The 23,900-nt window shown below is 41.9% G+C and overlaps 1 protein-coding gene across 1 annotated transcript in view; it reads right to left on the reverse strand.

Annotated features, from left to right (window-relative positions):
• The window catches only part of IQCH (IQ motif containing H), a 198,818-nt gene that overhangs the window by 109,123 nt on the left and 65,795 nt on the right, over positions 1 to 23,900 (reverse strand). The window contains exons 7-9 of the mRNA XM_059697431.1: positions 17,044 to 17,172; positions 12,958 to 13,061; positions 11,151 to 11,189 (exon numbers count right to left, since the gene is read on the reverse strand). Of these exons, the coding sequence (XP_059553414.1) occupies positions 11,151 to 11,189; positions 12,958 to 13,061; positions 17,044 to 17,172 (272 nt within the window). The remainder of the gene's footprint in view (positions 1 to 11,150; positions 11,190 to 12,957; positions 13,062 to 17,043; positions 17,173 to 23,900) is intronic.

A 23,900-nucleotide genomic window follows, 5' to 3' on the forward strand; every position in this document is an offset into this window, starting at 1 on the left:
CAGAGAGTCCCAAGCAAGAAGAACCTAAACAGGCCCACACCCAGACACATCATAATTAAAATGCCAAAAATTAAAGACAAAGAATCCTAAAGGCAGCAAGAGAAAAGCAATTTATTACCTACAAAGAAGCTCCTATAAGGCTGTCAGCTGATTTCTCAACAGAAACTCTACAGGCCAGAAAGGAATGGCCTGAAGTATTCAAGGTAATGAAAAACAAAGATCTGAAACCAAGATTACTATATCCAGCAAGGCTATCATTCAAAATAGATGGTGAAATAAAGAGCTTCCCAGATTTAAAAAAAAAAGCTAAAGAAGTTCATCACCACCAAACCAGTACTACAAGAAAATCTAAATGGACTTCTGTAATAATAATAAATATATATAGAGAGAAACACAGGCATAAAGAATTAAAATGGCAATAATAACTACCTATCAATAATAACCTTAAGTGTAAGACATAGGGTAGCTGAATGGATATGAAAACATGACCCAAATATATACTGTCTATAAGAGACCTATCTCAGAACAAAAGACTCACACAGGATAAGAGTGAAGGGATGGGAAAAAAATTCATGCAAATTGAAATGAAAAAGGCTGGGGCAGCAATACTCATATCTGACAAAATAGACTTCAGAATGAAGGCCATCACAAGAGACAATAAAGGTCACTACATAACACTAAAGGGATTGATCGAACAAGGGATCTAACCCTGGTAAACATATAAGCACCCTAATACAATCAGAAATGAAAGTGGTGAAGTAAAACTGACACCACAGAAATACAAAGGATTGTAAGAAAATACTATGAACAGCTATATGCCAACAAGCTGGACAATGTGGATGAAATGGACAAATTCCTAGAAAAATACAATCTTCCAAAACTCAATCAGGAAGAATCAGAAAACCTGAAGAGGCCAATAACTACTAATGAAATTGAAGCAGTAATAAAAAACAACTCCCAGCTAACAAAAGCCCTGGTCTAGACAGCTTCACAGGGGAGTTTTACCAAACATTCAAAGAAGAATCAACATCTATCCTCTTTAAACTATTCCAAAAAATCCAAGAGAAGGAGACACTTGCAAGCTCTTTTTATGAGGCCAGCATTATCCTAGTACCAAAACCAGATAAAGACACTACAAAGAAAGAGAATTACGGGTCAATATCCCTGATGAATATAGATACTAAAATCCTCAACAAAATATTATCAAATTGGATCCAGCAATATATTAAAAAGATCATACACCATGACCATGTGGGATTTATTCCAGGGATGCAAGGATAGTACAATATTTGCAAATCAATAAATGTGATACATCACAAACAAATTGAAAGACAAAAATCATATGATTATATCAATAGATGCAGAAAAAGCATTGGATAAAAGTCAACACCTATTTTTTATAAAAAAAAAAAAATGCTAAGTGAAGTAAGCCAGTCAGAGAAAGACAAGTATCATATTGTCTCACTCATATGTGGAATCTAACAGACAAAATAAACTGATGAACAAAATAGATCCAGAGACATGGAAGCATGGGACAGATTGTGGAATCTGAGAGGTAACATGGAGTGGGTGAGTGGATGGGAAGAGATCAATCAAAGAACTTGTATGCATATATGTATCACCCATGGACACAGACAATAAGGTGGTGAAGGCCTAGGGTGGGGGAAGTGGGTGGGCTAGAAGGGGTCAATGGGGAAAGGAGGACATATGTAATACTTTCAACAATAAAGATTCTTTTTATTTATTTTTATTTGTTATATATTTTTATTGATTTCAGAGAGGAAGAGAAGGGAGAGAGAGAAACATCAATGATAAGAAACAATCATTGATTGGCTGCCTCCTGCACACCCTTACTGGGGATCGAGCCTGCAACCCAGGCATGTGCCCTTGACCAGAATTGAGCCCGCTACCCTTTGGTCCGCAGGCCAATGCTCTATCTCCTGAGCCAAACTGGCGAGGGCTAAACATTCTTTTTTAAAAAGCACAATAAGCAAACATAGTAAATTAAAAAAACAACTTCACACTCTTTTTCTTTTCTTAGGTTCTAGGCAGTGGAATTAATTACTATCATCTCAAGTATAAAAATAACAAAAAGTTAGTGTTAAGCACAAAGGAGGAAATTTCCTTGAACTTTAGAAGTTGACTTTAAATAGCAACGAGCTTTTTTATGCTATTAATTTAAGATATATATATATAAAAGGCAAATATGCGAAGTCTCTGACAGTCCAACTGGTCACTATGATGCACACTGACCACCAGGGGGCAGATGCTCAATACAGGAGCTGCCGAGCTGCAGTGACTTGGCAGCAGTGGTTCTCAGGTAACACACCCTGAAACCAGAGAGGAAGGAGCCCAATTCCTCACGGGGGCCATGCAATTGCACCTTCAGCAGTGGGTTATGGTGTTGCTGGGGCACTGTCGGCCCTGAATCTGGTTTACTGCACACTTGCATTTGTGTTCCACACCCTGTGCAACAGCAACTTATCAGAGTGCCCTCTTGCACTCCGGGACCTCTCAGTGGATGTCGGAGAGACGGTTTTGACCCGATCCCCACAGGCTAGGCAAAGGGACCCCGCCTGCTGGAGGGACCCCGCTCACTCCGCAGATGCCGGGGAAGGACTGCGGGAGGTTGGCTCCAGGGCGTGTCCAGCCCATCTTGCCCAGTCCTGCCCCGCTGGCCACCTTCTAATTAATTTCCTTTCAATGTGCACGAATCGTGCACTGGGTCACTGGTTATAGGCATAAGAGTGATGGTAAAAAGCCTTCTCGCCAAGACACTAGCCCTTTCTGTTCTAATCAAGGTGCCAAGAATTCAAACTGGTAAATGGAAATAAATTCCTTCTTTGGGATGGTCAAGAGAGAGTTAGAGAAGTAAGCCTCCTGTAGCGGCCATCAGTGCTGGCAGGAGGAGCTGCCACTCCTGGAACACAAGTGGCACATGCTCCCACAGAAATGGCCCATGGCTGCACTTCTGCCTTCCTTCACGAATGGGTTCTGATGATGGAAAGGTTTGAATTCGGAGAAGAATGACAGTGCTTCGTCAGTGAGAAACAGATACGCAAAATAATCACAGATGGGCATGTATGGAGCTGGCTGGTCCTGCCAGCCCCATGTTTGATTCTGTCAATGTAGACCCTGAGACTCCCATAAGAAGTGTAGCTATGAACAGGAGATCTGCCAGAGAATCTGGTCTCCTTGGAAATGTTAAAAATATTTTGAAATTCCTTATTTTTACAGAGAGTTGTATAAAATTGGGGCCATCCTTGAAAAATGGAGCAACCTGGGGAGAAGTTTATGAAAGAAGAGGACTTTTAAGTCTCTCTGGGACAGTGCCTTTCCCTGGGGTAGGTCTAAGGCATCTACCTATATCAGCAAATGCTTTTCTGACCTTTATAAAGAACTAGGGGCCCAGTGCATGAATTCGTGTACCTTGAAAGGAACTGTGGGCCACGAGGCTGCAGTGGGCACAGGGGTGGGTCTTGGCCCATCCTCTGTGCCCCAGCCCGGCCCCTCCTGTTGTGGCCCCCAGTTCCCTCTCTGCTGGCAGCCCCGCTCCCACTGCTGCCACTCCCATGCACTGATGGCACCAGCCCCACTTGCACCCCCTGCCAGTGCCAGCCCTGCTCACACCCACAGCCAGTGCTGGAGCCGCCGTCTGCACCCAGTGCCAGTCCCAATTGCTTGGCGCTGTCAGTGGGTGTGAGCAGCAGCTGCTGCCCCGATTGCCCCTCAGGAACAGGGGGAGGTGGAGAACCCCTGAGGGGCAATTGGGGCCAGCAGCCACTGCTCATGCCCACTGACAGTGCCAAGCAATTGGGACCGGCACTGGGTGCTGGCAGCGGGTGCGAGCGGTGGGTGCGAGCAGCGGCTCTGGAGCTAGCTGCGGGTGCAAGCAGGGCCGGCGCCGGCAGTGAGTGCGAGTGGCAGCTCTGGTGCTGGCAGTGGGTGCAAGCTACAGTTCCAGTGCCTGCAGCATGTGCAAGCGGGCCAGTGCTGGCAAAAGGTGTGAGTGCCAGGCAGGACTGTGCCATTCAGGAGCAAAGAATTTTCAGTAACCACCAGAGGCTTGCCCCAATGACAGCAACCTGCCTTGGTCTGGCACCCCCGCTCACCTGCTCCACCATCCCACTGTGGCTGACGCCCGCCATGTTCCATGCATGCCCCCTGATGGTCAGCACATATAGCAACCCATTGTTCGGTTGTTTGGTTGTTCCTGTTGTTCTGCCGTTCAGTCTATTTGCATATTAGCCTTTTATTATATAGGATATCTGTGGGGTGAGAGTGGGGTTACAGAATTTAACAATGGCTCTCTGAGAACAAAGGGATTACACCTCCCTACCTTCTTGGATGATAGTCTAGTAAAGACCTGCTCTTAAAGGAAACACACTCTTGGACATCAAATAGACCACTCAGGCACGGGGAAGCTATGGGTTTGGAGTCAGCTAAAGCATAACTGTAGTACATCAGTCACAGAGAATGCCACACTTGGGAGCACTTTAGACTTAGAGCAAGAAAAGACATGTCTCTCAAGAGAAAGACTTCCCAAATTAAAGCAGTGCATCAGCATTGTGAGACCCATTGAGCAGGTAGAGACAAAGCTGTTTCACAGCCTGCTAGGAACAAGAGCCCTGATTAAAGGTCAGGCCATGCTTCAAGTTTTGGTTCCTTCTGCTATTCTTCCTTTACCATTCATCTCCATGAACTTGTCTACATTTCCTTCCTTCCTTCCTTCCTTCCTTCCTTCCTTCCTTCCTTCCTTCCTTCCTTCCTTCCTTCCTTCCTTCCCTCTCTTTCCTTCCCTCTCTTTCCTTCTCTCTTGTTCTTTTCCTCTCCTTCCTCGCACCCTCCTTTCCCTCCCTGCTTTTTGGTTTAAGTTGTGCAGTACTCCCAATGAATGTCACTGATTCAATAGCCACATTGTTTCCTTGTAGTGGGGATAGCTCTCTGGTCCACACAGAACCCAAACCTGTAGCCATGGCCTAATTATTAGCATCCTGCTCTAACTGAGTCAACTAGCTGGGAAATGCTCTTCTTCATTTGCAAAGTGTAATCACTAGTGAGGTAACTTTGAGAGTTTCTGGAGCAGTTGTTTAGGGAAAATTCTAATTCTAAAACCATAGCAGGAAGCAGCATGATGACTACATATGCCAGCAAGTCACAGATGTGAAGCCAAAAAGGTAGGCCCAGTATGATCTAAAGTTTAGAAATAAGTGCTACGAAGAAAAATTCCAAAAAAAAAGGGCATGTATTTCTAAGCTGAATGTTTTTATGAAAAATGTTCTTTTCATACATGTGGACAGCATGTGGATGTAATATTAAACTAGAGTCAGGGATCTCTAAATTAGATATAACCAAGATCTCTTGGTGGAAGATGGTCAAGTACTTGGCACAATCCAACATGGACAATATCTTTTTTAAAATATATATATATATTATTCATTTTTTTACAGAGAGGAAAGGAGAGGGATAGAGAGTTAGAAACATCGATGAGAGAGAAACATTGATCAGCTGCCTCCCGCACAACCCCCACTAGGGATGTGCCCGCAACCAAGGTATATGCCCTTGACTGGAATTGAACCCGGGATCCTTCAGTCCGCAGGCCGACGCTCTATCCACTGAGCCAAACCAGTCAGGGCGGATAATATCTTTAGAGAATGATTTGCCTAGAAGGGTAGACTAAATTACTATTGGATATATAAGCCCATGTTCACTTACTCAAACACCAAACATATCCATTAGTTATTGGCCTAGGCCAGTGGTTGGCAAACTCATTAGTCAATAGAGCCAAATATCAACAGTACAACGATTGAAATATTTTTTGAGAGCCAAATTTTTTGAACTTAAACTATATAGGTAGGTACATTGTTATTAACTTTATTAGGGTACTCCTAAGGCTTAGGAAGAGCCACACTCAAGGGGCCAAAAAGCCGCATTTTGCCAACCACAGGCCTAGGCAGTTCCATTGTGTGAAAGAGAAGAGTTCCTCCCAACATCGCAGCTCTAAGTGAGAGTCTAGCTCAGAGTATGGGTGGAGTGACCCTCGGAGATGAGTCTTCATTCTTCTCTGAAGACCAGGGACACCATCTCTCAGGACTGCTCTTTAATATTTGTCAAGGGTCCACAATGTGTTAAGTTTTGTACAGAACAGATGTCAAGACCTCAGCTTGCTAAAATGTTAGAAAGATACATATAATATCTAGAGAGATTAGCTGACTAAACAGGATTCAAGGACTCAGCATAATCACATTCCTGAATTTGAAAGCGTGAGGGATCTTGAAGGTCATTGGCCTCACCTTTTACTCCCAGGGAAATAAGTCTTACTAACCTGAAGTCTTACTAACCTGGAATTAAGTCCAGCTCTCTCACTATTATGTTACATATGCTTGGGCAAATTGCAACCTGCCAAAGACTGAATGTTTGTGTTGCCACAAAATCCATATGTTGAAGCCCCAGTCCTCAGTGTGATGGTATTCAAAGGTGGGGCCTTTGAGAGGTAATCTATATATAAAAGGCTAATATGCAAAGTGTCCCCTCAGGAGTTTGACCTGGAGATGGGGAGTTCGATCGTTTGCTATGACATGTGCTGACCACCAAGGAGTGGCATGGAAAGGAGGAATGCTTTCCCCAGCAGCCAGCAGCTAAGGAAGGGAGGCCCCAGCCAGCAGCCGGAAGGCTCCATGCACAAATTTTGTGCATCGGGCCTCTAGTAAAGAGAATAAAAGGCAAACATGGAGAACTCACTGAGTGGAGACATATAAAGGAAGAGAATTGAATATACAGGCCAATCAGATCAGCAGCAATTTTTCAGTGATAATTTATGCTATTGTTTTGAACGGTATCTTCATTCAAATGAGTCTTCCTGAAACACTTCCTGAGGAGAAAAATCCTCACCCCTAAATGCATTCTTATAGAACAAAAACACTCAATGGATCCAATTCTGGTTGGAGATCAAACAGAAGGAAATCAGAAAGATTTTAAAAAACAGAATATATTTTCAGTCAAATGTGAAATTTCCTTTCCTAGAGAAACATTTCATTTTACTGCTGCATTGACTACACCTTTTCTGCTACCCTTCTAATATTCTCTGAAAGAATGTGACATAGTTAAGGACCACTTGGTGACAATTACGATTGATGGATGGAACTGCTGGGAGAAGTGCCAGGAACTAGCCAGGATGGACCTCAAAAGCAGCCTGGATTCTTAGTTCCCCAAGATAAGTCACGTCATCACTTTCTCAATAGGTAAAGGAAAAAGAGGAAGCTTTGAAAAGGACCTCCATTATCAGTATAAAGTAAAACTTTACATTACAGTTATCCTGAAGAAAATTGTGCTGATCACAGGTAACTGAAGAACACTTGCAGAATTCTTATAACACCCCACCTTTTCACACCCTAGAGATCTACATGTGTATTCTGCTTTAATTCATATCACTTGTCACTACCTGACATTATAGTAAGTACCTGTTTATTTTCTGCCTCCCTCACTAGAATATAAACCCCACAGGGCAAAGACTTGGCTTGTTTTCCTCACTGCTGTATCCCCAGAACTTGTACACTGTCTGGTATATGGTAAAAGCTTAATAAATATTAGTTGAATGAATGAATGAATGAATGAATGAATGAATACTAAAATTTAGGCTCATAGCCACTTGGGCTGAGTCTATAGCATAACACTGTTCTATGATCATACAAACTATTTGCAAACTCATAGCTTGAGTTCTGCAGCACTAATAGAAACTAATTACTTGTATCTGAAAATGTCCATACCCTTTGACCAAGGAGTTCTACTGCTAAGATGTAGCCTAAATATAAATATTTATGTACAAATATGAAAGATGTTCATGGCAGTTTTATTTACAAAAGAGAAAAACTGGAAATAATGTCATTATTTATTAATAATAATAATTTGACATTGATAATTTAATGTCCAACAATAGGATATTAACTAAGAAAATTATGGTATACTAGAGGCCCAGTGCATGAATTTGTGCACAGGTGGGGGGTCCCTCTGGGTGGCCTGCAGGGATCAGGCCGAAACCTGCAGTCCAACACCACCTGCAGCTCCTACATGCTGCTCCCGCTCATCCCGGCCCCACTGTGTCTGCTGCAGGCTTGTGCCCAATCAGTCCTGAACAGGAGAGGCTAGCGCTGCCACAGCAGCACTCACCAGCCATGAGCCCTGCATCTGGCACCCTCCCAAGGGGAGTGGCCTGCAGAATAGGGCTGAAACTGGCTCTCCGACATCCCCCGAGGGGACCTGGATTGTGAGAGGGCCCAGGTCAGGCTGAGGGACCCCACCGGTGCACGATTGGGCTGGGGAGGGACTGCAGAAGGGCTCCAGGGCATGCCTGGCCCATCTCTCTCAGTCCCAATCGGTCAGACCCCAGCAGCAAGCTAACCTACTAGTCAGAGCATCTGTCCCCTGGTGGTCAGTGCATGTCATAGAGAGCCATTGAGCAGCCTTAGCATATCATTAGCATATTACACTTTGGTTGTTCGGTTGTTCTGCCATTTGGTCTATTTGCATATTACCCTTTTATTATATAGGATCTTTAAGACAGATTATTACGCAGTCATTAAAATATTTTATTAAGTTTTAAATCATATATGTAAAGGCTTTGATAAATTGTTAGGGGAAAAGAGTAAAATCACAGTTGAATATATAGTATAATACCAACCAAGGGACATGCCAATTCTTAAATAATGTGGCATGATGGAAAATTTTTCTTGCATATTTTGGCATTCTTTTCTCCTTTCTGAACTTTACAAATTTTCTATGAGTAATCAGGCCATAATTTGATAAATGAAAAATATAAATTAAAAATGTAAAGATTTTATTTTGTGGCTCACTGATGATTTAATCTTTTTCTGGTGTCAATAAGTAAAATTGTTAATTACATGTAATACAAATGTATACTTAGCGATGCCATGAAGGGAAATAAAAACAATATTATGAATTTTTTTTCTTGTCAATTCCTTCATGCAAGAAATGTTTTGAAAATAAAACTATACTTTTAATTCAAAAGTTTCATGTCAAAACTCCATAGGTGAGGGTGGCAATTTCTAATAAATTAGAGAAAATGGAAAATTGCTTTTAAAATATTTTCTTTTGTTTTCAGATTTTTTCCTCTCTTCTTACTTTAAGATGATAAATTAAATGAGGTTTCTTGAGGGAAAGCAAGTCTAAAAGAGAAAAAAATGGGCTTGGATTTTTAAAAAGATCTCATCTTTTGTCTCCAGGTTGAAGAACTCTAGTTCTTGTCAAAGTCTGACCTCACTCTCTTGAATCCTTTAAGACAAGACAAGAAAGGAGACTAGGTTGTTTTGGAACCACAAATACACCTGGAGAGGCACTCTACACATTCAGGAAGCAGGCTTATTCCTCCACTGGGTTGGACATATTAAAGCCAAAATGCTGGGAGAGACAGAGAGAGAAACATTGATGTGAGAGAGACACATCGATTGGTTGCCTCCCACACAGCCCCAACCAGGGCCAGGGATCGAGCCTGCAACCGAGGTATGTGCCCTTGACTGGATTCAAACCTGGCACCCTTCAGTCCACAGGCTGACTCTCTATCCAAACTCTAGCCAAACTGGCCAGGGCCAGATCAGTGTGGGGATTTTTTGTTTGTTTGTTTTATTGATTTTTTTTTTATCAAGAGGAAGGGAGAAGGATAGAGAGTTAGAAACATCGATGAGAGAGAAACATTGATCAGCTGCCTCCTACACACCCCCTACTGGGGATGTGCCTGCAACCAGGGTACAGGCTCTTGACCAGAATTGAACCTGGGACCCTTCAGTCCGCAGGCGGATGCTCTAGCCACTGAGCCAAACCGGTTAGGGCACAGATCAGTGTTTTAAGAGCTTCCACACCCATACAAGGCTCCCTCCAACTCCCCCCAGGATAAAGAGAAAAGTGGAAGTTCCAGCAGGTGGGCCCAGGCCCTTCACACCCACACCTGCTGTGTTAACTGTTTCACCTCCTTACCAGCAAGTTATGTTTTTGAACAGAGAGTGCCAGGCTTAAAAATACCTTAGTATTCCTAAAGCACATCCTATTTTTAAATGCAGAAGCAAGTTCACAATTTCCTCACAGCAAGAAGTCAAGGGGAGCTAGAGGAAGGATTTAATTGCATTGATTAGTTTATCTAGAAACCATTTGTCTATGTTTAGGACTGTATATGTGGCCGTGACTAAACACGGAGTCACGGCTCTGCAGAATTATAAGGAGATCCCAAAAGTGGGATATTTTTTCTTGGAAAGGGATGGTTAAGCTCCCTTTGAAATTCTTACTGCTAAGATGAAAGGGACACCTGGAAGGTGCTCTTAAAAATAGACCAATGAATTATGGTAACAAGTGCTTTGTAGTCCCAAAGCATGTCCACATGTGACATCAACTCCTCACACCCTCACAGCAACCCTGTGGGAAAGGTGGTGTTATTCTCATTTGCCAGAGGAGGAGAGGGAGGCACAGAGAATCTAAGTAACTTGCTGAAAGTCCCTCTATTAGTAAGAGGAGAAACCAGCTCTTTGTTGCTTCAAATTCAGAACTTTTATTACCCATGCATGGCCCCATGGAATGTTCCTGGCTGGCATGCACTTGCAGCATTGTGGGACTATTTCATTTTTCCAAATTGTTACCTTATTTGTTTTAGTTTAGCTCTAAATCCACTACCCTTACCTATTACATCATATATGCTGTGTGTGTGTGTGTGTGTGTGTGTGTGTGTGTGTATGTGTATGAATGCATACACATACACACACGCATAAACATGCTGGGGGACAACTGTTTGTTGTTGTTTTTTACATTTTATTTCGTTTTAAGTGCACTTTTAAAAGGTAAAAATCTTAGATTGAGGTTGAAGACTGATGTGATTCAACCAAATTTTGAGTATGCTAAATAGCATTTTTGGACTGAAGCCTGAGAAGTAATTCAGTCCCAACAAAGGGGAAAAAATTCTTTTCCACTTTAAATGAACCATTTTTCCCCCTTGAAAACATGATGTAATTTTTTTTTATAAAAGAAGAGCAAAGAACTTTTGTTACTATCTCCAGCTGTCAAACTTGCCTCCCATATTTCTGCCCTGTAGCAAAAGGAAGGGACATCAGGTGACAGACCCCAAATTTCAACTAGTCACACAAATTACCCACCTTCCTCTCCATAGATAGTCTTGACCTTTTGCCTTTCCCCTACAATGAATAATGAGACACAGTTTAAATCAAAATGACTCTCATCAGCAATTTTACAAAACAAATACAAGGCACAGTCTCCCTTCCCCTCCCCCCACGCCCCAGGTTCCCCCGCTGGGCCAGCCTGTTCCCTTTTCCATGCAGGCAGGAGCTAATGATTGGAAAGACCTTCCCCACCCCAGACAATGATGCTCTGCCTGCCAAAGGCTCTGTTTACTTTGAAGAAAGAGTCTGACAAAGTAAATATTTTCAAAAACAACTATACCCAGATGCCAAGCCCCACTTCTGGGGGACCCGTGGAGCAATATTTACAGGAAAGGGCTTCTCGGTGTGGCACCGCACTGCCCAGTGGGGGGCACTGATCCCAGAGGCCAGTCATATCACAGTCTCTTGGCCTTGTAACTTCCAAGCTGGGGCACTTTTCACAGAGTGTATGAATAATTACATGTACTGCTGAAGAGTCAGTTAAAGAATGTACCAATCTGGGACACAGGAAGGAATCTTTAACTATGATTGCTTCTAGCAGGAGGGAGGAAAGCTTCGTGAAGTGGATAGGAAATTAGAAGCAGGCTTAATTAGTACTTAGAAAATGTCATTCTTTAAAAAAATGTTTAAGCTTTTAATTCTTTCAGCTTAACGCTTCAAACCTAGTCATCCTTGTATTACCTGTAGATCTGTTGTCCGCAAAACGGTGGGACCTGGGAGCTAGAACACGGTGGGAATGGAAACAGGTGCCCCCCTTGTTCCCATTACGCACATTAGCCCGTGGCCTTCGCACAGCCTGTTAAACAGCTGAATCTGAAACAATAATGGTGCAGGCCAAACGCTAGCCTGGGGGCCTGTCTGTCTTGGGATTTGGCCATTTACATTGATTTTTTTTTTAACTGACAGTTTTCATGAAACACAAATATTTGCCATGGCAACTGGAGTGTCACATGACATGCTGCTACATAAACAGCTTGGAAATCTAAGAGGAAACAGCCCACCAGCGCTGCAAATACAGTGCAAACATCTTGAGGAGGACCTGGGCGTTAAAAGATGAAGGTCTGGGAAGAGCAGGTAACAGACTACGATGTAGACACAGTAGGATTAATTTTTTCTATGACATTTTAATTTCTCTCTTTTGTTTTTTTCTTTTTCTTTTTTTTTTTAAATGGGAGCAGCTGTAAACATGACCACATAGGGTCAGGCCAGAAAAAGACACTGCCAGCTGTCTCCTTTCTATGGTGAAAAGTTTCAATTATCACAGGTCTGTCTGAGGCCATAAACATAAGAAAGCAAGCTACAAAAACCCAGCACCTTTAGGCCAAGAGATTCTCCATGAGGGTGAATATGTTGTACTGTGAGGTCCCAGTGTCAGAGAATATAAAATTCCTTCCTCATTAAGGCATCTGTGCAAAATTGGAGAACTTGGCTTAAAGACAAGTGAAAGACAGCAAAACCTCACAATAACACACTACGCAGCACAGATTTGGATGTAAAGCAATAGCTATTGTGTTCTGACTCAGGACTCTGATCCAGCGAGCAGTATAGGTTGACCCAATCATTTAGTTAATCTCACAATAATTTGACATGACTGATAATGTCACAGCAGAGTTTACTTGTATCACAATCTCCGCTTTTAAACATCAAATGCATCCCCGAGACAACTGAAATGGTGTTGATTCTATGTGAAAGGTATAATTCTATAACACATGATTACTATAAATCTCACTGAGAATATTATAAAGAAGAACAATTTTCTTTCATTAGCCAGGAATATGAATACCTTTGCTTTTTGTTTCGTGGGAGAGATCTTCTTCACTATTAGAATCGGCTTTGGTTTTTGGGCTGCACCCAAAGGGGCTATGGATGGAGATAGTACCAAGTTACCTGTTTCAGAAAGAGAGGCCGAGTCATTGGGTTTGATGGGGAAAATGAGACATTTTGGGGGGTGGGGCTAGCATTCTGAATCTGTGCCAGTAACCTAATGTACATTCTTGATAGCCTATAATTAAGTCACTGCGCCTTTCTCCACAATCTGTTCTTGCAAGATCGGTTTACCTACGTACTACTCCCAATTTACAGAGACCATAAACCATGAACAACGCCCAGACGGGGTTATCAGTGCTGGTGCCAGGCCAGGCCTTTAGGTGTGGTCTCACGGCCCCCATCCCAACACACTGGGCTTTTCGCAAAGCCCGCGAAAGATCCAGAAGTCCCATCCCATATTGGGGGGACAAAGAAACCAAAGGGTATAAAGGGAGAGCTTCCTCCATATTGGTTTGCTCAGGATTTGGAGAGAAACAGTCTCCCCTGAGTCCTATACTAGTACATGCGAAACATCTGAAAATAAATGGGTTTTTCCTGTGCCTCCGGTACTCCTGCGTATGTTTTGGTCGCCGGGTAAATTTTGTAACAGGTTTACTCCTGCGTATTTTTTGGTCGCCGGGTAAATTTTGTAACAGGTTAATGCTATTGGGCTTGCACCTTGAAAGTAAAATGGTTTGGTCACCCACTGACTGTTCGCTGTCAGTCTTTCCTATATCAAGTCAATGAAACATTTGTGATCATTGACTTCAGAAGGAAAGCAAAAAGCATAACAGCAATTCCATCAGAGTGTAAGGTCAGCTCGACTTCTGCAAACTGCCTAGGTGAGAAGGCAGATTTTAAAAGCAGGCAAATTAGAGAGCACTAGTTGTTTCTTAAAATGTTTCCCTGTAAGATTTCTTTAAATAGCCAAGTTCATTTAAGAGGTAAATTATTATAATTACATATCATGGACTATTCTATTGTGTAGTCATTAAAAAATGATTCTAGAGAATTTAAATGGCTTGGGGAAATAATGCAAGTGAAAAACACAATAAATATTATGTTTTGAAATTCATTAAATCTAGAAGCAACTTTTGGAGAACCCATCTAGTCCATTACGTGTGTAGCACGTAAGCCCACATACTAGTCAGTTCTTGGGAGAGAAATCATATCCCTCCTGTTGTCTGCAGCAAACCCACCTGCCCTTTACAAACAGTCTGTCAGTCTCAGGAGAGAAAAATCCTTACACTACTCTTTCCAAGAAAAAGAACAAATAATTTATTTAAGTAGTTAGTTGAGTCAAATAAATGAGGCTTCCTTCACCTGACTTCCTTAGTCCACCCCTTTTCCATCAATTTTTAGCCACAATCTTAGGAAGACTTGACGGTTGTTGATCAAATACAGCACGTCATGTGTGCACCTGTCCATGTGTGTTTAATTTGGATATTTTTGACTGCCAATTAAAATTATCTAATGAAATGGTTTTCTTTAAGTTTCCTATTTTTTTTCATGAGTTAATTTTTGCAACTTATATTTTTCTAGGAAAATTTTCGTTTCATTAAAAAAAATATTGGTATAAAGTTACCATACTATGACTTTAAAAATATTCTATGTATCTGTAGTATCTGTCTTAAATATTATTTGTGCCTTTATAAAAAAAAGTCAACTTTTATGAGAGCTTAATTGGCAAAATTGTAAGATATTTTAAGTGTACATTGTGGTGATTTGATATGTGTACCCAGTGTGAAAGGATGTCCTCCATCTAGTTCGTTAACACGTCCATCACCTCACGTTTAACTTTTCCTTTATTAGTGAGAACATTTAAGTTCCACTCTCTTAGCAGATTTCAATTATACAATACAGTGTATCAGCTATAAACTATCGTTACCATGTTTTACATGGGATCCTCAGACATCATTCGTCTTATAGCTAAAGGTTTGCATTCTTTTACCAACTTTTTACCTATTTCCCCCACCCCTTTACATCCCAAGCAACCACTTTTCTACTCTTTGTTTCTATGAGTTTGATTTCTTTTTTAAGATTCCACATATAAGTGGTACCATGCAGTATTTGTTTCTCTGTCTTACTTATTTCACTTAGCATAAAGCCCTCCAGGTTCGGCCATGTTGTCACAAATGTCAGGATCTTCATTTTTAAGTGTAAATAATATGCCATTATATATACATATATCAGTATCTATCTATCTATCTATCTATCTAGTCATCTATCAACAGAAACTCATGTTATAGCCATACCTTGGCTATTATGCATAATGCTGCAATGAACATTGGGTACAGACATCTCTCAAGATAATGACTTTGTTTTCTTTGGATAAGTACTCAGAAATGGAATTGCTGGATCATATGGTCATTCTATTTTTAATTTCTTGAGGAACCTCCTTATTGTTTTCCATAGTGGCTGTACCAGTTTACATTCCCACCAACAGTGCACATAGATTCCCTTTCACCACATCCTTGCTGGTATCTGTTATTTCTTGTCTTTTTGATGATAGCCATCCAAACAGGTGTGAGGTGATGGCTCATGGTGGTTTTGATTTACGTTTCCCTGATGATTGGTGATGTTGAGCACCTTTTCATGTCCCTGTTGGCCATAAGTTCGTAGTCTTTGAAAAAATGTCTATTCAGGTCCTTTGCCCATTTTTTAATTGGGATATTTATTTTTTTGCTATTGGGTTGTATGAATTATTGTATATTTTTTGTATATTATCCCTTTATCAGATATGTAGTTTGTACATATTTTATCTCATTCCTTAGGCTGCCTTTTCATTTTGTTGGTGTTTTCCTTTGCTGTGCCTGAAGAGCTTTAGTTTGATATAGGCCTACTTGTTTATTTTTGTTGTTATTGCCTTTGCTTTTGGTGTCAAATCCAAAAATCATTGCCAAGACCTTACCCCCCTTATACTTTTTTCTAGCAGTTTTACAGCTTCAGGTCTTATGTTTAAGTCTTTGATAAATTTTGAGTTGATTTATGTATATAGTATAAAATAGGGATCGAGCTTCATTCTTTCTCTTTCCATGTGAATCTACAATTATCTCAAATTCAAAAGTTTAATTAAAAAAAGACACCAGTAAGAATATGAAATGCCAAGTCACAGAGTAGTAATAATTGTTTGCAATTCATAAAACTGATAAAAGATTAGTATACAGAATTTATAGTTAATTCATTTTTTCTTGCTTAATCCTCACCCGAGGATATTTTTTTTCATTGATTTTTAGAGAGAGTACAAGGGAGGGAGGGAGTGGAAGGAGGAAGAGAGAGAAAGGGGGAGAGAGAGAGAGAGAGAGAAAGAGCGAGAGAAACATCAGTTGGTTGCCTCTCCTGTATGCACCCTGACTGGGGATGGGACCTTCAGCCCATGTGCACAGGCCAAAGCTCTAACTACTTAGTCACACCGGCCAGGGCCACAACTCATTTTTTTTAAAAACAGGTTAAAGTCTTAACTCACCTTTAAAAAGAATATACTCAAATGACCAGTACACATCCAAAAACTGCTCAACTTCATTGGTCATTAGGGAAAGAAAAATTCAACGCACCAAGAGATACCACGACAGACTTGTCGGGATGGCTAAAATTCAGAAAGTAAATGACTTGCCTGAGGTTCGGCAACTGAGTAGTAGATTCAGGCCAGTGCTTTTCCTGAGCACCCTATACCATGCAGCCTCCTCCTCGAAGTCTTCTTCTAGCACCTCAAGCCCTCAGTAGTCATTGCTCTGAGCTCATGCAGCATTAGACTTTAACAGCCATTTGGTTTTCATTCTCTACTACTTTGTATTGGTATTTACCTTTCTCTGTCTTGTTTTCCCAACCACGCTGCAAGCCCCTTGAAAATCCCAACCTTCTAACACACAGAGAACACAGGCCCGTAGTAGGTATTCTACAATGAGACTGAAGTTACTTTACTCAGTAAAGTGAAACCTAGAATCATTACAGTTTTCCTCTTGTTCTATTATTGAAGGTCAGAGTTGGATAGTGGGAGACGAGATTTGGGTGGGAGGTAATTTCTGTGTGTCCCCAGCTAAGCATACCAGCCAGGCTACCTTACCAGCAGTTCGAGTCTTATGTGATTCACCAAATTTATGCAGAGGAGCCGCTCTGGGTACAATGGGCGGATTCTGAAAGTTAATCTTTGCTGTTGGTGGAATCAATCCTCGTTCTATCATACTTAAAACCCCTAAAAAGGAAGGTTAGAAGAATATGAGTTTAACTTCCAGCATTTCCCCACAGTCTGAGCACTATACATTTCACAAGTGTAACTTACTCAAATTCATCATCTTATTTGTGAACGTGTATCTAGTGCCTTAATCCTTTGCATGAAAAATAGCTACAGTACCTGTTTATTTAAGCCTAAAGTGCTAATCCAAGAAAAAGATGGCATTTCCAATAATGGCAAAATGAAATAAACTTGTACTAAGATCATTTCATTTTAAGGTAGAAATATAATTTCAAGGCAAACTTCAGCTTCTCATACTTATGACATTTTCAATTATCTTACCTAATAATAGAAAAACATGTAAATTGGCCATCCCTCTGCTACGCTTAGCAGCCAATCAGGAGAGTATCCAAATTAACCCAACAAAGATGGCAGTTAATTTGCATACATAGGTGTGTAGCAGTGGAGCGAAGACTGAAGGCTCAGGCCGGAGCAGTGAAGGCCTGGGTCCCGGGTGCCAGAGGAAAACCGGTGCCAGCAACCAGGGGAAGGGAAGACCTATTGCACGAATCTCTCCGTTCAACAGGCCTCTAGTTGATAATATTGTTATTTCCTTTAAAATTCAGAGAAATAAGCCTGGCCAGCCTGGCTCAGTGGTTGAGCATTGACCTATGAACCAGGAGGGCACAGTTCAATTCCTGGTCAGGACATATGCCTGGGTTTCAGGTTCAATCCCCAGTGTGGGCATGCAGGAGGCAGCCAATCAATGATTCTCTTTCATCATTGATGTTTCTATCTCTCTCTCCCTCTCTCTCTCAAGTCAATAAAATATATTTTAAAAAATAAAATAAGATAAAAATCAGAAAAATCGGACACATAGTCTTAATAACTAAAGAGATATTTTGTTCTGAAAGAAGGGAACTCTGTGTGCTTGAAACCATGCCTTTGTTGTTATAATGAGTCATATTTTAGAAGAGTTATTTTTGGACATTTTTCATGTCACCAGAACATGTGAATGCCTAAAGAGGTTATTTTAGTGTAACTGGGCAACACATTAGTATTAATGCAACTAATTTACAATTCCTGGAACTCATACTGTGTCAGCATGGCTGGTGCCAGGGCTTTTTAAGGACAAGACATTGTTAAATAAATAAACAAATGAATAAATCGACGAATAAATGAATAATTGAACAAAGCTTGCTGTCAGGGGCAAAACTTTCATTAAGGTGGATCTATTGTATTGAAGCCAGAAACCCAGAAACTCTGTGAGTACTTGACAGAAACTTGTGATAGGGATTTAGCTCCTTGTTGCTCTCATATAAAAAAAGTAAAGAACGTTGGGTCTCAATAAAATCCTAGTATACAAACTCTGTACCAAGGTAGACTAAGTTGAAGTAGTTGACACATATTCTAAGAGGGACAAATATTACTTCCATTTGCCTTATGACCTCTAATGACTATATTGTGTTATTATTAAAGGTGTTTGCCCTGGCCAGTATGCCTCAGTTGGTTGAGCATCATCTCAGGCACTGAGAGGTGGCCAGTTCGATTCTCAGTCAAGGCACATGCTAGGATTGTGGGCTTAATCCCCAATAAGGGGGGGTGCAGGAGGCAGCTGATTGATGTTTCTCTCTCTCCCTTTCTCTTCCTCTCTCTCTAAAATCAATAAAAACATGTTTAAATTTTTTTTAAGGTGTTAAAGTCTAGTGTCATAGGAACTCAGAAAAATGACTACTGAGGGATTGGTGGGCTAAAAGAGACTTGATTACAAAGAAATATTCAGTTTACTTACTGCAGAATCATCTGGGGAGAATTTCTTATCACAAATGCAGATTCCTGGGCCCTCCAAGACCTGCCCAATTTTCTGCAGTCAGTGTCTTGGAATATGCATTATTGAATACGTACCCTGAAGTTTAAGAACCACTAGAATTGAGGCTGAGTAACCTACATTTTAAATAAGCACTCCAGGTCCTTCTTTTATACTCTGAAAACTTAAGAACTACTTACTGATCCAGAGTACAATTCCTCAAGCCCTTTTTGAAATGAATACAAATGCTTTAAAATATGTAGACTAATTCTTTGTCCTCACAAATATTTTCCACCTATAAATATCAAATCTCACTTCCAAGAACTACGCCTGTTCTGCAGATGTGAAAAGCAGAGCTCCTTTTCAGTATATTTTTATTGTGAGAGTGAGGGTCATTCTCTGAAAATCCCAAAGAACAGAAGCATGATTTTAACCCTTGCTTTAGTACAGGTTGAAGCAATTCACTTAATTTTAGACACATACACACACGTGTTGCATTTACCACTGAAAAGAAAACATTAAGACTATGGAATAAGCAAGACAGACTAGTAAATAGCTTTGCAATAAAATGCTGGGAACCTCTAGAAATGATCAGACTGTATAATCACCTTTGGTTTTAGTTAGTCTATTTTATAATTCTGTAGAGATTAAGGCTAATTTATAGAAAACTGAAAGCAATGCAAATAGTTCTTGTTTATACACATGCCAATAAATCCTGTCACATGGAGGGACAATTCTCCCCCCAACCCCAAAAAGCCAGTTTTGCACCTACTTGCACATTTATTTCCATACTTTCCTAAATGTGTCTGTTGTTGGGATTATCCTTTGAATCAATTGGAACATTGTATTAATCTCCTCATTTAATTAATGAGTTAAATAACACTCTTAACCTCATTTTCTATTTGTATGAGTCATGATTGTACTTTAAAACATATAAATAAAATATCCTTAAACCATTTTGGAGACACCACTAAGATAAGCAAAAGATTCACCTGAAATTGCCAGAAATGGTGTAGCTCAGACAGAATGAAGCCCAGGTACATATTTTTCTTGGCTTCCACAGGTGAATTCAAAGTGGAAACAGAATTTTGTTGACTCTGTTTTTCTCATTTTAATACTACTTCCTATTAATCCTGTGTTTTGTTTTTGTTTTTGGTTCATTTACGGCTGTTAAGTTATTCCTGTTGTAAACTAAAATGACTGGAAATTTGGTGATCTCTGTGTATGGATTAATGTCTTCTGCTCCCAGTTGAGTGAGAAACAATGGAGAATACAGTTTGGTAGTTTTTTTATTTGTCTATTTGTGTATTTTGAACACAAATCAATTAGGATTTTCATGCTCCCAAGAAAGGAGAATAACTGATATCTGGACCATTACGTTTTTGTGTTTCTGTGTTTATTTTAATCTGTGTATGAAATTGTAGAATGAAAGAGATAGGCTTTCTCAGTATCTACATGTCTATGTATCTAAAATTCAGAAAGGCCTTTATCTGTCACTGGAAATGTATGAGTCTGTAGGAGAAATTTCCTGTCTCCAAATGGTATTAATCAATTAGATTGTAAAGTCTCTTAAATTAAAGGAGGTCTGTTCTGATTGACTTATAGAGAGAAATAAAGCTATGTAATAAATTGAATATTCCTAAAGTTCCCAGAAAATAAACTTCTAATACTTTAGATGTGACCCCCTCACTTCACAAATTCAGACAGTCTCATTGAGTCTCCTTACATTTTTAAAAAGTCCTCACCTGAGAACATGCTTAGAGAGAGAGAGAGAGAGAGGAAGGAGAGAGAAACATCAGTCCATAAATGCCCCAACCGGAGACTGAATGCAAAACCCAGATAATGCCCTGATTGGGAATTGAAACGGCAACCTTTCGGTGCACAGGAGATGCTCAGCCACCTGAGCCACTCCAGCCACGCAGTGCCTCCTTACTTTTAATGGCAATATAGTTGTTTGCATCATGTCAATAAGAATCTGTTTTCCTTTTACTAAGATACTACAGGCCCGGTGCATGAAAATCGTGCACTTGTGGGGGGAGTTCCTCAGCATGGCCTGCGCCCTCCTGCAGTCCAGGAGCCCTCGGGGGATGTCTGACTGCTGCGGAGGCAGGAGAGGCTACCACCACTGCCACTGTGCTTGCCAGCCATGAGCCTGGCTTCTGGCTGAGCGGCGCTCCCCCTGTGGAAGCGCACTGACCACCAGGAGGCATCTCCTGCATTGAGCGTCTGCCCCCCTGGTGGTCAGTGTGCATCATAGCGACCAGTTGTTCTGCCATTTGGTCGATTTGCATATTAGCCTTTTATTATATAGGACTAGAAACCCAGTGAACAAAAATTTGTGCACTGGCAGGGGGGAAGGTGTCTCTCAGCCCAACCTGTGCCCTCTCACAGTCTGGGACCCCTCAGGAGATAACCACCTGCTGGCTTAGGCCCGCTCCCCTGGTGGCAGATGGCACACCCAATCCCACAGTGCCTGCCCTGTCTCCCCCGGTCGCAAACAGCAGGCCCGGATCCCATGCTGGGGCGGGCGGCAGCTGGGGATCTCGCTGCCGCCCGCCACCCCCCCCGCCCCCCGCCCTGGGCCTCACACGGCAGGCCCAGATCCCACGCTGGGGTGGGCGGTGGCTGGGGATCGCGCTGCCGCCTGCGCAGGGCTGCGCAGTGGGATCTGCCTATAGTATGCAAATTTAACGGCCATCTTTGTTGGGTTAATTTGCATACTCTTCTGATTTGCTGATGAGTGTAATGAAGGTACAGTCAATTAGCATCTTTGTCTTTTACTAGTGTAGTTAGAAAAATGTGAATTTAATATTTAAGAATGATACGTATTAATCAGGTATAATAAATCACTTTTAAAAAATTAAGGTTGACTTTATGATGCTAATGCTTACAAAGCCTCCCAAACTGGCCAGTTACAATGTTTACAGGTAAGGAACACTTCTTGGCAGGCCTGAGACCCTTAGAATATTTAAAGTACCTCTGGGAGAGAGGAATTTACCCAAATGTCTAGGTCCTGTCATTGAAATGCAGTGGACAGAGTTTCTTGGGCTTGATTTCTAGCCTCTGTAAAATAAATAACAGAGGTTTTTAAAGTTCTATCTGAATTCCTTAGGAAGACTTCAGCAGAGCCAATTTGAAAGGCCATACATGGTGAATTAACATTCTCGCTACCCCTATGTAAACAACCAGGCCAAACCTAATGAGACTAACCTTAGTCTGTGAACATGTCTATATATTTTTGGAGATCACTTTGATCCTAATGGGAGAAGACTGTAAGAAAAGTATTTTTTTTAAGATTTTGGAATAAGTAAAAGAGATGGCTGATGCCTTTTCAATGGAATACAGCAGCTGCCAGGGATTACCTGGGCCTGGTCTCAGAGGATACTATTTTACAACTGTAGAGATTAAGGTTGACTTGCAAAAATATCTGATAATAATGCAAATAATTCTATCCATAGGCATAAATGGAAATTCTGTCTGGTGTAGGAACACGGAAAAGCCAGTTTTGCATCTATTTGTGAATTTATTTCAATACTAGAGGCCCGGTTCACAAAAATGTGTGCACTCAGGGGAGTCCCTCAGCCCGGCCTGTGCCCTCTCGCAGTCTGGGACCCCTTGGGGGATGTCCACCTGATGGCTTAGGCCCACTCCACAGGGGATCGGGCCTAAGCTGGCAGTCAGATATCCCTCTGGCAGCCCAGGAGCCCTCGGGGGATGTCCACTTGCCAGCAGGGAACAGGCCTAATCTGCAGTCAGACATCCTTAGCACTGCGGAGGAGGCGGGAGAGGCTCCCGCCACCACCGTTGTGCTGGCAGCCATCAGCCTGGCTTGTGGCTGAGCAGAGCTCCTCCTGTAGGAGCACACTGACCACCAGGGGACAGCTCCTGCGTTGAGCATCTGCCCCCTGGTGGTCAGTGTGTGTCATAGTGACCAGTCATTCCCAGTCATTCTGCTGTTAGGGTCAATTTGCATACTACCCTTTTATTATATAGGATAGAGGCTTGGTGCATGGGTGGGGGCCGGCTGGTTTGCCCTGAAGGGTGTCCTGGATCAGGGTGGGGGTCCCACTGGGGTGCCTAGACAGCCTGGGTGAGGGGCGGAGGGCTGTTTTCAGGCTGGCCACACCCCCTCAGAGTGGGGGTCCCCACTGGGGTGCCTGGCCAGTCTGAGTGAGAGGCTGATGGCTGTTTTCAGGCTGGCCAAGCCCCCCAGTGGGGAACCTCACCACATGGGGGTGTGGCCAGCCTGGATGAGGGGTTTAGGGCTGTTTTCAGGCTGGCCACATCCCTTCAGGGTGGAGTTGCCTGCAGGGGTGCCTGGCCAGCCTGGGTGAGGGGCTGAGGGCTGTTTTCAGGCTGGCCACAGCCCCTTCAGGGTAGGGGGCCCTACTGGGGCTCCTGGCCAGCCTGGGTGAGGGGCTGATGGCTGTTTTCAGGCTGGCCACGGCTGTGGGCTGGAAGCAGGTACCTGGGATTTATTTATCTTCTATAATTGAAACTTTGTAGCCTTGAGCAGAGCTCAGGGCCGGCAGGGCAGGCGGGAAGCTTGGCTTCCTCCATCGCCTGGAGCAACCCAAGCCTCCTGCTCACTCCAGCTCCGTGGCCACTGCCATCTTTATTGGGTTAATTTGCATATTCACTCCTGGTTGGCTGGTGGGTGTGGCTTGTGGGTGTAGTGGAGGTATGTTCAATTTTCATGTTTATCTTTTATTATATTAGATTCCAGTCCTACAAATGTGTGTTCTTTGGATTCTCCTTTAAGCCAGTTGTGTTGTCTTACAGATGCCCTCTTTTAATTGATAAGGTAAATAAAATCTTTGACATGTGTTCATTTTATATTTGTATGAGTCATGATTTTACATGTTTTTAAAAATTATCTATCAATACTATTGTCTCATTACATTTTCGTAACACTCCTACTTTCCTGTTGAACAGATTAGGA

Source organism: Myotis daubentonii, chromosome 1, assembly GCF_963259705.1.
Source record: "Myotis daubentonii chromosome 1, mMyoDau2.1, whole genome shotgun sequence".
NCBI lineage: Eukaryota > Metazoa > Chordata > Mammalia > Chiroptera > Vespertilionidae > Myotis > Myotis daubentonii.